Source organism: Musca vetustissima, unplaced genomic scaffold (assembly GCF_032173495.1).
Source record: "Musca vetustissima isolate MV318-11 ecotype Yass unplaced genomic scaffold, APGP_CSIRO_Mvet_v1 utg8434, whole genome shotgun sequence".
In the NCBI taxonomy this organism is placed as follows: Eukaryota; Metazoa; Arthropoda; class Insecta; order Diptera; family Muscidae; genus Musca; species Musca vetustissima.
In genome coordinates this window covers 40,924-55,149 of record NW_026877912.1, presented here as the reverse complement: position 1 = coordinate 55,149, position 14,226 = coordinate 40,924, and the positions used below count along the sequence as shown (strand labels likewise).

At 35.6% G+C, this 14,226-nt stretch overlaps 1 protein-coding gene across 1 annotated transcript; it reads left to right on the top strand.

Annotated features, from left to right (window-relative positions):
- The first annotated feature begins 534 nt into the window (after positions 1–534).
- On the top strand, positions 535–7,797 carry LOC133322597 (protein kintoun). The gene is made up of 4 exons (XM_061531575.1): positions 535–1,191; positions 1,915–3,893; positions 4,840–4,957; positions 7,567–7,797. The coding sequence occupies exons 1-4, from the start codon at positions 535–537 to the stop codon at positions 7,795–7,797; spliced, it is 2,985 nt and encodes a 994-aa protein (XP_061387559.1).
- The last annotated feature ends 6,429 nt before the right edge of the window (positions 7,798–14,226 follow it).

The following is a 14,226-nucleotide window of genomic DNA, read 5'->3' as shown; positions in this document are numbered from 1 at the left end:
ATTTAATTTGAGTCACAAACATATCAGCTGGTAGCTGTTATCAGGAAATGTCAAAATGACGTCTTAGAAAACAATTGCCGGTGAAATTGTTTCACTTTTTTTCAATAACAAAAGAGTCAAAATCTAGAATTTTTTTCAAAACAATAACAAAATCATTTAGCTAAGGTAATACGCCATACAAAACAAGGCCGAATATTTTCTTTTCAACTGATAACACTTTTTTACCATACGGCGACTCACATGGTTCGCCTATCATAAAACAAATGAACCAATTATGATTTTCAGATAATGAACTATCTTCAAGTGGGTATTATTACCATTGACTAATTCCTTTAACTTTTCTATACTATTTCCAGATAAAAACAACAAATACAATCAAATAACTAATACAACTTTTCAATACAAAAAAGGAAAAAAAAATATTTTCAAATTGTTAAAAAGAAGGCATTGCAAAACGGATCGTTTGTGTGGAATACAAAAACATTTGTTTAAAATCATCGACATCATAAAACTGTATACGGAAACTGTTCGGCTATGTCCTCTGCTGCTACAACGGTCCCATCCACCGCTCATCATAAAACTAAAACAACGACAGCAGCAACTAAACAATCATTATCAAATATCAATAGTAAAGGAACAAAATCATCTGCACCACCACCTAAATCTCCATCGTCCTCCTCATCATCAGCATCACCTCAATTCGATATAACAAAGGACGAATTTGAACGCATCTCGGAGGCATTAAAAAAGGAAGAGTTCCGTAAATTATTTCTCGACTATATTGAAGAAATACAAGATCCGGAAAATCTTCGCCGCTATGAAGAAGAAATCAAACAAATTGAGGCTGAACGTGGTGTCGATGTCACCTTTGTACATCCCCATCCCGGATTTGTTATCAAAACCTCACAGAATGGCGAACAAAAATGTTTTATAAATTGTGCCAAAAATGAAAATGTGGGCAAGCCCACAAGTCAGGTCTCGTTGAATCATGCGACCGGTCAGAGAGGATTGAGCTGGTCTATTCCCATGGCCCAGGCACCGCCACGTGATGATTTCGATAATAATAAGAAACGTTGTTGTGTCTATGATGTTGTCTTCCATCCGGATGCCTTGTATTTGGCCGAAAAGAATTCGGCATTTCATAAGTGCCTGGTCGATACAGCACTGGATGCCGTTGAAAGGGAATTTAAGGTAAGGGTAATAAAATAATAATATAGTCCATAAAATAAGTAAAAGATCACTGCTTAAAGATCCGATGATGGTCATTCAATAAATAATTTTTAAAAATCCAAATGTTAGGTCCTTATAATGGGTCAAAAATAATTTATTTAAATCCGCATATAGGCCCTTGAAAAACTATTGTTAAAAATACACCATAAGATTTCTGATAGTCCTAAAAGAAATAGTTTTTTTTTATTCACCCTTAATGATCTGAAAAAATACATTTAAGATGGTAGTTCGGAAAGTTCTTAGCCTAGCACAAAATGCGCAGTATAAACAGAAAAATGTTAAATGTTTTGGAAACATCAATTTCTGTTATGAGCACATATTAAATTTTATTTCGATCTGGCAACTTCTTCATATAGAAACAGGCGCTCAAAAAATATTTAATATATAATATCAACGCTTATAGCTTCGATAGCCTTTCAAAAACAATTTTCAAAAATACATAGATGTTCAAATATAATTTTTGAAAAGCCATCAAATCGTGGCTTTTCAGCATGAAGAATATCACTCATAAAAATCCTCAAAACTTCAGGCTTGTAGTCCGCATAAAACTTTTTTCTTTTAAAAATCCACTCTTATAGATTAGATAACCCTTAAAAATGATTTTAAAAATTCCATATCTCCGCTAACATTTTTCCAAAAAGTTCTCCCTACATCTAACAAAAATCTCCACTTTCTATTTTGCAGGTAACACTGGATCGTGTTAATATCAAATTTCCCAAGCTACAATACAAGGGACTACCCAAACGAACTGTGATACGTAAATTATCAACAAATCCTCCAAATGACGCCGAGGAACCCCATCCATTGGAACATATATATCCAGCAAAACCATCTGTCGATGCAGATAAACCCAAAATGTTGCCCATGAAAACAATTGAAAGCGTTAATAAAAAATCCGAATATTGCACCCCAAAGTACACAATAACACATCGTCATGATGTCGATCTCAGTCAATATACAAATGAATTAGATGCTAAACTAAATGCCACCAAACCTCGTGAATTAGTTGTAGACATAGAACTGCCACTATTAAATTCCAGTAATGAATGCCAATTAGATGTTACGGAGAAATCGATATTTTTGCTTAGCGAAAAAGTTGGCGCTAAATATCGCCTTAATCTCGATCTACCCTTGAAGGTGGATGATAAAAATGGCTCAGCCAAATTTGATGTGGATACCAGGCATTTGGTTATAACACTGCCTGTTGTGCAGCCTTCGCTGGCCAAACAAAGGGAAATGCACGAAACTTTGTTACATTTAAATCGTGAAGATAGTGGTGTGGAAAGTGACATGCTAAACGAAGACTTGCTCTCATCATCCAGTAATACCGACTCTCCAGTGGAGGAATTGAATTCTTCGCATTTGGATGAAGTTCTACAAAAGGCTGTGAATAATAACGTTGCCACGGAGAGTTTTCTCAAGGCAAATGTCGACTATCAAATTCCAAATAAGTTCGATTGTAATGTCCTGGACAATACCATGTCAATGATACTGCAAGTACGTAACGTACAAGAGGATTCCATAAAAATGCAACAGCATGAACGTGCTCTACAAGTACAATTTAGCTCGGTGGGCTCTGGCTATTATCCCACATATTATGCCTTTTACATTGAATTGACCGAAAGCAATGGTGGCGTTATGAAGATCAGCCACGTTGAAGCTGAGGCCTGGGAAAATAATGTCATTCTTAACCTGCATCTCAATCAAACTGCCGAAAATTTAACTAGCTATCTAGCCGGTTTGGATAGTGAACATCTCAAAGAATATTTCATTTATGGCAAAACTAAAATGGCACACAAATCAAGGCAACGGCAAAAAATGGCCAAACCACAGGTCACAGTACAGCAGCAGCAACAGACAAATTTGGATATAACCATCGAACGTTCAGAGTGTGATAAATCCGTTGATATAGAAATTAAACCACGTTTAATGGAAAATTCCACCTGTAATGCAAATACCACAGAAGATGAAGATTCTCATGGGACGAACGGAAATGCGGATAATGCCACCGTGCAGAGTTCCAAGAAATTGAATAAAAAACAAAAACGTAAAAATAAAAAACGTCGTTCATTATCTGAATCGGCTTGCGATGATATAAAGGCATATCAACAGCAACAGGAGCAGGATCAACAAGAGCAACAGGAAAAATCACCTGCCATTATAACGGAAAATGAGGCTGACGTTGACGCCGACGACGATGAGGATGATGAAGACTCCTCACCTGAACGTTGTGATAAATCGACAAAGCCACCCAATCATCCCATATCATCATCAATGAATGTACCAACCGCGTCCGCCGCATCATCCAATAATGTTTCGAATTTAAATGCCATGGGACCACAGCAACGTAACAAACAACGTAGTTTCTCGGAATCACGTGATAGCGTTATAAGCCTCAGTGCAGGAAGTTGTTCCTATAAAGGTATTCTAAAACACTATAGCCGTTATGGACCACGTCCATCGCTAACCGATTCATGCTCCTCCATCGATGAATGTTCATCGTCGGCCTATTCCACGTCCGTGGATGGCATGACAAATGCATTTAATGCTTTACGTTTTTCACAATCATTCAGCGATATACCGGAAGAGAATGTTGTCGGTCTGTCGGAGAGCTGTAAGAAAACTGTACGCTTCAGTGAAGTTATACGCAAACAAGTGTTTAGGTAAGAATAAGTATTTTTTTTAGATTTCAATTTTTTTAAAGAAACAAGTACACGTACAATCATATGTTCATGGTCGATAATAAAAACCGTTAAAAATACTCCTTTTCTAGCCATTTCAAAAAAATGAGGGTGTGCCCATCTCCTATGAAGTTTATAGATAAAATGTCTTCTATATGCCCTCCATATTCATGTGTTATTGGATTTTCAAAAATAGAATATCTATTGCATTAAATAATTTTGACTTCGATAGGCATTCAAAACTGTTTCCTATTACATTAAATAATTTTGACTTCGATAGGCATTCAAAACTGTTTCCTTTTTACCGTTTAAACACATTTATCTAATGAACCCATTTTTAACCTCAGTCTTAAGGCTATTTGAAAAAATCTACGCCTTGTACTGGTCCCTGAAAAATATATTGAAAAAATCTATGACTTTTACTGGTCCCTAAAAAATATATTGAAAAAATCTATGCCTTTTACTGGTCCCTAAAAAATATATTTAAAAAATCTACGCCTTTTACTGGTCCCTGAAAAATATATTTAAAAAATCTACGCCTTGTACTGGTCCCTAAAAAACATATATATTTAAAAAATCTACGCCTTGTACTGGTCCCTGAAAAATATATTTAAAAAATCTACGCCTTGTACTGGTACCAAAAAAAGTCTACGCCTTGTATTGGTTCTTGAAAAAATTAGTTAAAAAATCTACGCCTTATAATGGTCCCTAAAAAGTTATTTAAAAAATCTCATATGGATACATAAGGATCCTTCAAAAAAATTGATTTCCTGCATCAATTTTTCAAAAAAAAAAAAAATGATTAATATAAGACACGCATTTTACGTCCAATTCATTGACTTTCATTCATCTTTGTTCTAAATTTATTTTTATTAATACAATTCTAGAAATCACCTCTTTCATCTGTTTTTTTTTTTTTTACTTTCAGATTGGATTCCAGTATCTTGGGTCAACGTAAAAAGAATCAAAAACGTCGTGATCGAAAACAACGAGCTCTACAGCGGCGTCTTAGTGAAGGTGATTCTGCCGATTATGAAGACAATAAGGTAATTGGAAGATATAAACGGTGGTTAAACAATTTAAAGATAAACTATTATCCACTTATAACACATTATTTATTTGTATTGTAAAAAGTGGACATGAACCCACGTACGTCACCACGAGATGTATACAAATTGTCACCACGATAACAACGCTGATCATGAACCTCTTCCGTCAGTTAGTGTTGTTTATGATTAGGGCAATTTAAATCTGCTGTTGTTTTTTTTTTCGGTTCTCAAATTTCCCCTATAGTATCTGGTGGTCGCACTAGATGGCTTGCGTCTTTGTTTTTTGTTTATCAACAAATGTTCTAGTTATTTATTTAATGATTTGCATTCGCCTGATGCCAAATCGAGTTGGCGATGACGTGCGATATTTTTTTATACGTTCTTTTTACAAATTGGCAAAGTTTATTTGTTTTTATTTTTTTTAATGATAATGTTTATTTTTTTATAACAACTTTATACCCAAGTTTTTATTTTATGATAGCTATTTTTTTCTTGTTTTCAAACAAACGTCATGGGAAGTAAATGCATGCATGTTCCTTTTATTTAGAAAAAATGCAAAACAAAAAACGGCAATCAAAGTCTTCCAATAACAACGACGGACGGGCGATATCATTAGAAAATTGATGGCATTAGGCCAAGTGTGTCTCTTTAGAACACATATTACGTATAGAGTAGTGCTTTTTGTTTTATCAATACTATAAATATTTTTTATGCAATTTATTATTGTGCATTTTTATATAGGACATGCTTCTTCTTATCTATTAATTTTATTTCTAGTTATTATTTAAGAGATTAAATCATCATATACTCGCGCATACGTATTTGTGAAATATGCTCATTTGGTGTAGGTTAGTTATACGTTTGTTGTTATCGACCACAACACAAGTGTCTATCGGGGCATGTATAGAAACATTTGACATTTGTTGATAATAAAAAAATGTAAGGCGCATATTTCTGATTGTTTTCGAAATGCCTTATTTTTTATTCGCAAATTATTTACTTTCTTTAAACTTAAACAGGAATAGGCCAATGTTAGTGCAACGCAATGAAAAAAATCTTCAATCCTTTCAGAATGGTGCCCTCAGGACTGCACCACCAGGATAGCTACCGTGTTCGTCACTGTAGTATTAATCACTGTAGTTTCCATGCTATTTTCCACGTCTGACAAGGGTGAGTCGTCCGAGAGTTGATTCCGGATGCTCTCCTGACTAAGGCGAATGGAGCCGGTTTTCTCTAATAAATTGAGGTGAAGATCCGTCTGACTCTTCAGGCCTTCGTTCACGTCGTCGAGAGTAACCTGACTTGAGGCAAAAGAGTGGTCCATGGGATTAGCTTCGGTCGTTAACATGTGTGGGGTTCATTGAAGTCTGACCTTGTAGAGTTCGAGACTGAGGGTGCCAAGACAGCCACACCAGCATCAGTCAAAAATCGCATACCATATTGTTTTTGTTTTTAGAAGTGGGGGGAAGGTGGGTTTATTAAAATTCGGTTCCATAGAATATGATTTTAGTGAGGGATTGAGGTCGACCATACGCCTGAATGATCTTGTTAAGGCGCCCAGGTATCAACAAGCTGTATTATCAAAAGCATAATTAGAATTAGTCTCGAATAATCTACACAATAAAATGCATTGGATAAGTCCAGGGCCACGAGAACACCACTTCCACCTCCATCAATTGTCTCTCTGATAAGATCAGTTAAGTCTACTAAGAGAGATGTAGTACTGAGCCCACGCCTGAATCCATATTGGTATCCATTTATATATTTTCGCTCATCAATAAATTCTTGAATTTGCTCCAATATGACGTGCTCGGCGACTTTAGAAAGTGCGGGTAAAATGCTTATGGGTCTGATATTTTCTATAGTAGGTGTTTCTTTAACTTTGGGAATGGGGACTACTCTTCTATCGGTTCAGATTTTGATATAGCTCTCCTATATATAAAATCGGCCGATTTGTGGTAAATGGTTCGCCAAAGGCCCTAAAAATCTTCTGATATGCACGAAATGTGGCATAGCATACTGAATTGAGTCTATAATGTATGTTTCGTGAAAATCGGTTCAGATTTAAATATAACTTCCATATATATTTTCGTTCGATTTAATAGAAAAGGTGCACTAAAGTTCTTACATATCTTTCGTTCAATTTCGACTTCCGGCGGAGATTATGTAGTATATACCCAAAGTGGTGAAGGATATGATAGATTCGGCCCAGTCCGACTTTACTACTTTTCTTACTGTCATATTTTTTTTTTTTTTTTTTTTTTTTTTGGGTACGTCACAGAAAAATTTAAATGTATATTCATGTTTTTGTTTGGCCCGCCATATTCGTTATTCAGCTGGTTTTCAAAGTTATTTGGCCTTCCATGTTCTTGATCAATTTACACAATTTTACCCCAAATTTAGGTTTTTTGATGGTTCTAGAAAAATTTTCCAACCGAGAACAGAAATTTTAAGTAATTTCCACATATCAAAAGTCAGCGTGTGGTATATTCTTGGATAAGTTAAATCAAATCGTATAAATCATTCCATTTTCTAAAATTTAAATCTTATCTTTTGAAAAGAAATCCAATTAATCTAATTCATGTCTTTATTTAATCTATTTCTAGCCTATGGTACCTCTACCTACTACTAATTCCAGTGCTCAATATTTGAAAACAAAAAATAACAACAACAGCAACAACAATGGTGGCTCAGCAGCATCAAATAATAAAAACGGCTGCAATAAATCCAAGGATAAAAAATCTAATCCGAAAAATAATCGACCAAGACTGGAGTCGGAATCATCATCGGATGTTGATAATCACAAGAATGCTATGATGTTTGAAATGGATATGTAAAGTTCAGATAATCATATATATTTTTCCCCATAACACCCACCAGGCAATCAAAGTATGTGGAGCCTAATACAACAACAATACTACAATATTTTTGGTATTGAACAAAAAATAAAAATCGGAAATCGAAACGTTTTTCATCGTTACAACATACATGCATTCATAAATACATTCATACCATCATCAGCACATGAAATTGTTTACTTAGCTATTAGAGAAAGTAATTTTAAATAATGTTATATAAAAAACACACACACACAAAATATTGAACAACAAATGGTAGGCTAGTTATAGTTAACTATAGTAGTTTTCATTTCAGAATAGTACTAAGCAAAAATATATTCTGAATATTCATATATTAAAAGAGAGTAATAATTGCCTTATAAGAAAACAAAAACAATACCTTATAACCACAACAAAAACAACATCAGCAAAAATGCATGCTTAAATATATAAATTGCTCACAAAACAAATTTTAATATCCCGCCCAAAAACAAGGGAAATACTTAGTTAACTTGAACACAGAGGCAGCGAAAATTCGATCCTTTGATTTGTTTTCATAAATTTGGCCTTTTTGAACAAACAAAATGTTTTATTTATGTGTTTTTATATAGTTTTATAAAGAATGAAAATTATATTAATTTGATTTCTTCTTTATTTGTAACACACACACACGTATATATTGCAGTGGTAAAAATTCCAAATAATACACTGCACTACCTTATTAACAAAGACTTTAAAATTGTTTGAAAAAGAAAAAAATTGTTAAAAAATTTAAAATTTATTTTGTTGCCAATTTAATTATTTTTATTTTCTTTCTCTTTATAGAAGAAAAGAAAAAAATAGTGTTAAAATTTATTTTGTTAATTCATTAGAAAGAAAAAAGCACTAAACCACCACCCTAAAAAAAAGAAAAACCTCTGGAGCATGCATACGCGACCCCTTCTAACTCTATTATTCAAATTGAAATACATCTGAAAAAATGAGAGAGGAGGAAGAGCATGATATTTTCTTCTTCTCAAACACACAAACGGAGTATATTCATATTATATAGGGTTTACTTCTATATTCAATAATTGTTCATATCAAGCAAAAACACATTTATATAGAGATTGTATGTAATTTGTATTGAGAAATCATCTTTTTTTCTAATGTTATGCTACATATATACATATATTGAAGTTATTCCTTAACACACATATATATTATATACAAACGTTTAATATTGTAATGATTACACATACGAAGGAAGAAACCTCAAGAGTTTTTTTTATTGTAACAATATTATTATTATTATGTACGTACACACTATTTTTTTCCTTAATTGTGAATAAACGAAAATTTTAAACGAAAAAAATTGAATAGTTTTTATTTACTTTTTATGGCAAGAAAATTAAAAAAGTTATAATTTCAACCAGGGATGGTCCGTGTGACGAATTTTTAGGTTTTCGACTGTCAAAAAGGTGTAAACGTCGAAAACGTCATATACCTGTATAAAATGTAAAAAATGTAGTAAACGTCATTTATTTCAATATTATCAACATATACAGTTATTTTCAAGAATATAATATATATTTTACATAAATTTTTTAAATAAATTTTACATTTTTACATAAAAATTTCTAACCTTTTCTGAGAAGAAATTTTTGAAATTTTATATGAATTTGAGTAAATCATACGTAATTTCCAAATTTATTAATTGAAATAGCTGTTTTGTCAAAAACCTTATGGTTTTGGGTAGGTTTCCGACGTTTCTGACGTATGTATTATACGTCGGAAATGTATGTCATTTACGTCACTGTTTCTGACAGACCATCTCTGATTTCAACGAAAGCATTAAAAATTGCAATTTTGACTGAGAACGTAATGTAGAATACCCGATCAGCATACGTTATGGGCCTACACGTTAGCCGCATCTCTTTACTTATACCACCAAAATCTTTCGTTGTCACCTGTAGAAGCGTCACCACAAGCTTCGTAGTTGCAACAACAACACGTTTTGAATGTTTTTCGATTTATTCGAAATTTACTATTTGCATGCAATGTTACCGCTGGAAATTAAAAAAAAAAGATGCACAACAAATTCGTTCCCTTGAAAAAAGGAAGTCGCACCGAAATTTAATTTTGTCAATAATTAATTTTTGTTCCGAGAATGTGTCAGATACCCTTGGAACTCAAGAACAACATAGATGAATCCGAATTAGTTTGAATTTACACCTAAAAAGGAAAATTCAACTTAAAAAACACCGAGAAGAAAAGTTGCACAAGGCATAAAAAGTTGCAAACAGAGTCGCATGGCATCAAAAAGGTTGCAAATTTCAATTTTAGTCGCTCAACCGTAACCCTACCACAATGAGTTCCGCTGGGAAGGGACATTGGAGAACAGGGGCCAAATCACCGAATTCGTCATTGAGTTCTGTTTCGTATGGAGAAACATTGATTTTCTCGTCTTCGAATTTAGAGGATGAGTACAATGTGTCATTAATAAGGAATTTAGTTTTGTTGTCAAATCGCGCGACAAGTTTTGGCTCTTTAATATTGCTTGAGTACAGTTTTGCAACTTATTTTTGGCTAAGTCTGGATGCTCCAAAATAAATCCAGCCTCTTTCTTGTTTGCATTTACTTTGTTTCAGTTTTTTTTTCATGCCGCTGCTGATTGATCCTTTTTTGATCCGTGTCCCTAAACGCAAATAATATATATTCTTGAATATATTTTGCCAACTTCAGTAGTGTTGGCGGTTTATTTGGGATACCATTTGTATTTTGTTTTTGCAAAATAGTCAGGCTGAATCCCAGTTTGTTGTTTTTATAAAAAAACAACTATTTATTAGTGGGGAATGTATGGCATTGTTTGCCGAGGGGTAAGGCAGGGAAGACTATATTTTCGGATCACGCCACTGATCCTCATCAGTTCCCTTAGTTTTTTGTTGGGATATTCTCCCCAGAAGCTATTGCTTCTATACAAAAAACCTTTCATACCCAAATGTCTCTTGTAACAAAGCGAAGTACTTAGGTGACCAACGACATAAACTGCATGAGAATTTCGCTGGAGCCTCACCTCGAGGTTAACAAAACATTTACAAACAATATGCACACAACGACTTTGTTGGTGTTGCTAGTATACAGCAACAAACCAAACAGTTTAACCGTGCCTGCGTCTACAACTTCAGTAGTGTTGGCGGTTTATTTGGGATACCATTTGTTTTTGCAAAATAGTCAGGCTGAATCCCAGTTTGTTGTTTTTATAAAAAACAAGTATTTATTAGTGGGGAATGTATAGTCTTCCCTGCCTTACCCCTCGGCAAAAAATGCCATACATTGCCCACTAATAAATAGTTGTTTTTTATAAAAACAACAAACTGGGATTCAGCCTGACTATTTTGCAAAAACAAAATATATTTTGCCAAAATAAATAATTCCTATATTTTCACCAACTTCTTGTTCCTGTTTATTTATCTTTTTCCGCGCAAAAATCCCTTAGTATGTAGTTTTCGATAGCATACTACCTATCGTGAACAACTTCGAGTAGAAACAATTCGACAACGACGTAAACTACATAACGATGCCGATGTACTCGACTGCGGTGATTGGGTCCCTGCTTGGGGTCTATTCCGGAGAAAAAAGTCTAGATTATCAATTTCATATTTACCAAACTGTCGGTGTCTTCTTCCACTTGGCGATGGACACCTACAGAGTATATGTTTAATTGTTTCCAACTCTTCCTCATCCTCACATAGACGGCAATAATCCACTTCGTTAATGTCCCATATGAAAATGAGATATAATCCCGCAGTGACCTGTTATGATTCTCACAATAATTTTTATCTTCCACATTCCATGAGACTGCAGCGAAGAAGTTCGATGGCTAGAGAATTTTGGTCAGATGGTTTTTGATTTCTGCATCCATGTTCTACCAACTACCTCGCAGTAGCTCATACAAATTTTGCCAAATAATTAGTCAATAGGAGGTTGTACAGATCGCTCAATCGGTAGATTGGACGACTGTGGACCCCTCGAACAAGCTCATGGGCTATCTCATTCCCTTCTATTTTACTGTGTCCTGGAACCCAACATAATTTAACTATGCGTCGTATATCATGAAGAGCATCCTTGCAATCATGAACCGCTTTTGAGCTAATAGTGCACGACTTGTGTGCCTTAAGGGCCGCCTGACTATCCATATATATAGTCACCGGTACTATGTTGTCGACAGTAAGTGTTTTGACTATCTCGACCGCTTTCATGATTGCCAGTATTGTTAAGTTTATATGAGTTGTAGATGGCTAGTTCCCTGCAGTAAACACCTGCACCAATACCTTAACTCCATCTTCGACCCGTCTGTAAAAATTTACTGTGAAACTCTACTCTAATGTCGTTAAAGTCGTTATGAGAGGGAGTATAGTCACTGATGTTAGCTCTCCTCTCTAGAAGGTCACAAACTGGCATTGTGTTTAGTTCAGCGACTTCCAGGCATCCGTTTCCCGGAGCCCTAGGGCATATCTTGCAGCCTGGAATTTAATCAGAAAATCCAGTGGTTGGAGATTCAGGATTGTAATTAAGGCTGCCTGTGGTGTGCTGCAAGGTGTAGCCAGAGGACTCCATATTCTTCTCGATACGTCCAACCACCTCATGTAAAGCAGTATTCACTGATTTGCCTTTGATGTAGTCATGCCGGCATTTGCTAATTTTATTATGGTTGATACTATTCCTAATTTCAGAGTCTAGTAACCTTTCTAAAGTCTCAAGAAGAAAGGAAGAGATTCTAATTGGTCTATAGTCCTTGGGTAGCGTATGACTCGGCTTCCCGGCCTTCGGGATGAAGGTCACCGTTTCCTCTTTCCATAGACTTGGTATGAGCGGTAGAGGTAGACAGACAAGCCCTAAAAATTTCGTGCAGCGAGGCTAATACTCCTTCATCTGCGTGTTGCAGCATGGCTGGTATTATACCATCTGGACCAGGAGATTTATAGGGTTGAAAACTATTTATCGCCCATACCAGTTTTGGGTAGCTTATAGTGTTATCATTCAACTTCTCCTCTTCTTTGGTACGAACCATATGCCGATGTGCACACCGCACTTCGACATTATGATCTATACAACCAGGGATGTGGGTTGACGATAGAAGCTCAACGAGTCTCTCAGCCAGAATTCGTCCACGTCAAGTCGCTTCGCTTAATACTGCCTATAGACTTTTTATCTTTATATAGTACTCTGCGAACTCTGGCCGCTTCGTTGACTCATTCGATTGACTCACTATAGCAGATCCAAGACTCACGTTTGGCCTTCTTCGATTTCACTGTTGTACATATTGAACTGTTCTCTATAAACGTCCCAATCTGTACTGAGTTTTGTCTTACTAGCTCTATTGTATGCTTTCCTTGCAGCCTTCCTCAAGGGTGCAAGGTTTCGTGACCACCATACCGGCTGATATCTTGTTTTCTTAGGGTATGTTAAAGGACATAAAGCCTTATAGCTCTTCAGATGAGTGACCGTGACATTGGTCACAGCTTCCTCAACATCCTCGACCGTTTTGAGATCTTTATGTTCCAGGATTGAGGCTGCTGTTTTGGCTTTGTTTTTTCCCAGTTTGTATTCCGATGATTATAAGGCTTATTCTGTTTACCTCTGGAGGTAGGAATTTGAAAAAATATCAGTCTATGATCTGAAAAGGAGCATTTCTCAGATATTTCCCAGTTCATAACCCCAGGGTCGTCCATATTACATATGCGGGTTATGTCAATGACTTCACCTATCACTCTATTAACGAACGTTGGTATATTGCCCCTATTACAAATTCTAAGATTATAACTAAGTATAAAATCAAAAATGGACTCACCCCAGAGGAAGTGCTCCCCCAGAGGAAGTGATGTGCATTGCCGTCACAACCGATGATGAGATCACCATTGCTACTCATCTCCTCCATTAAGCGGCGTACTTCAATACTGGGCGGCTCAGGAGCCTCATAAGGGAGTTTCGTCTTACTAGCTTAATTATATGCTTTCCTAACAACATTTCCCAAGGATGCCGGGTCCCACAGTTAATAATTATCAACACTTTCACCAAGAAGGACGGTTTAGCAGCCAATATTGCCACGTCAAAGCAGGAGAAGAATATCTGAGGAGAAAATCATAAAAAAAACTTATAACAGTAAAAGCCCAAAAGTCCGCCGGTGACAGCTTATCACTACTTAGTTGAATCATACAAATATGTGAAGTCATTTTCTTTTGTAAAATCAAAAATGGACTCACCTCTCGTATTGGTGTTGCTGCTCCCCCAGAGGAAGTGATGTGCATTGCCGTCACAACCGATGATGAGATCACCATTGCTACTCATCTCCTCCATTAAGCGGCGTACTTCAATACTGGGCGGCTCAGGAGCCTCATAGGGGAGTTTCGTCTTACTAGCTTAATTATATGCTTTCCTAACAACATT

Excerpts from the sequence above, each read along its gene's own strand:
- LOC133322597 (XM_061531575.1), top strand. The coding sequence starts at position 535 with ATGTCCTCTGCTGCTACAACGGTCCCATCCACCGCTCATCATAAAACT. Across the intron at positions 1,192-1,914 it reads CCGTTGAAAGGGAATTTAAG|GTAACACTGGATCGTGTTAA; the intron begins GTAAGGGTAATA and ends TCTATTTTGCAG. Across the intron at positions 4,958-7,566 it reads CCGATTATGAAGACAATAAG|CCTATGGTACCTCTACCTAC; the intron begins GTAATTGGAAGA and ends ATCTATTTCTAG.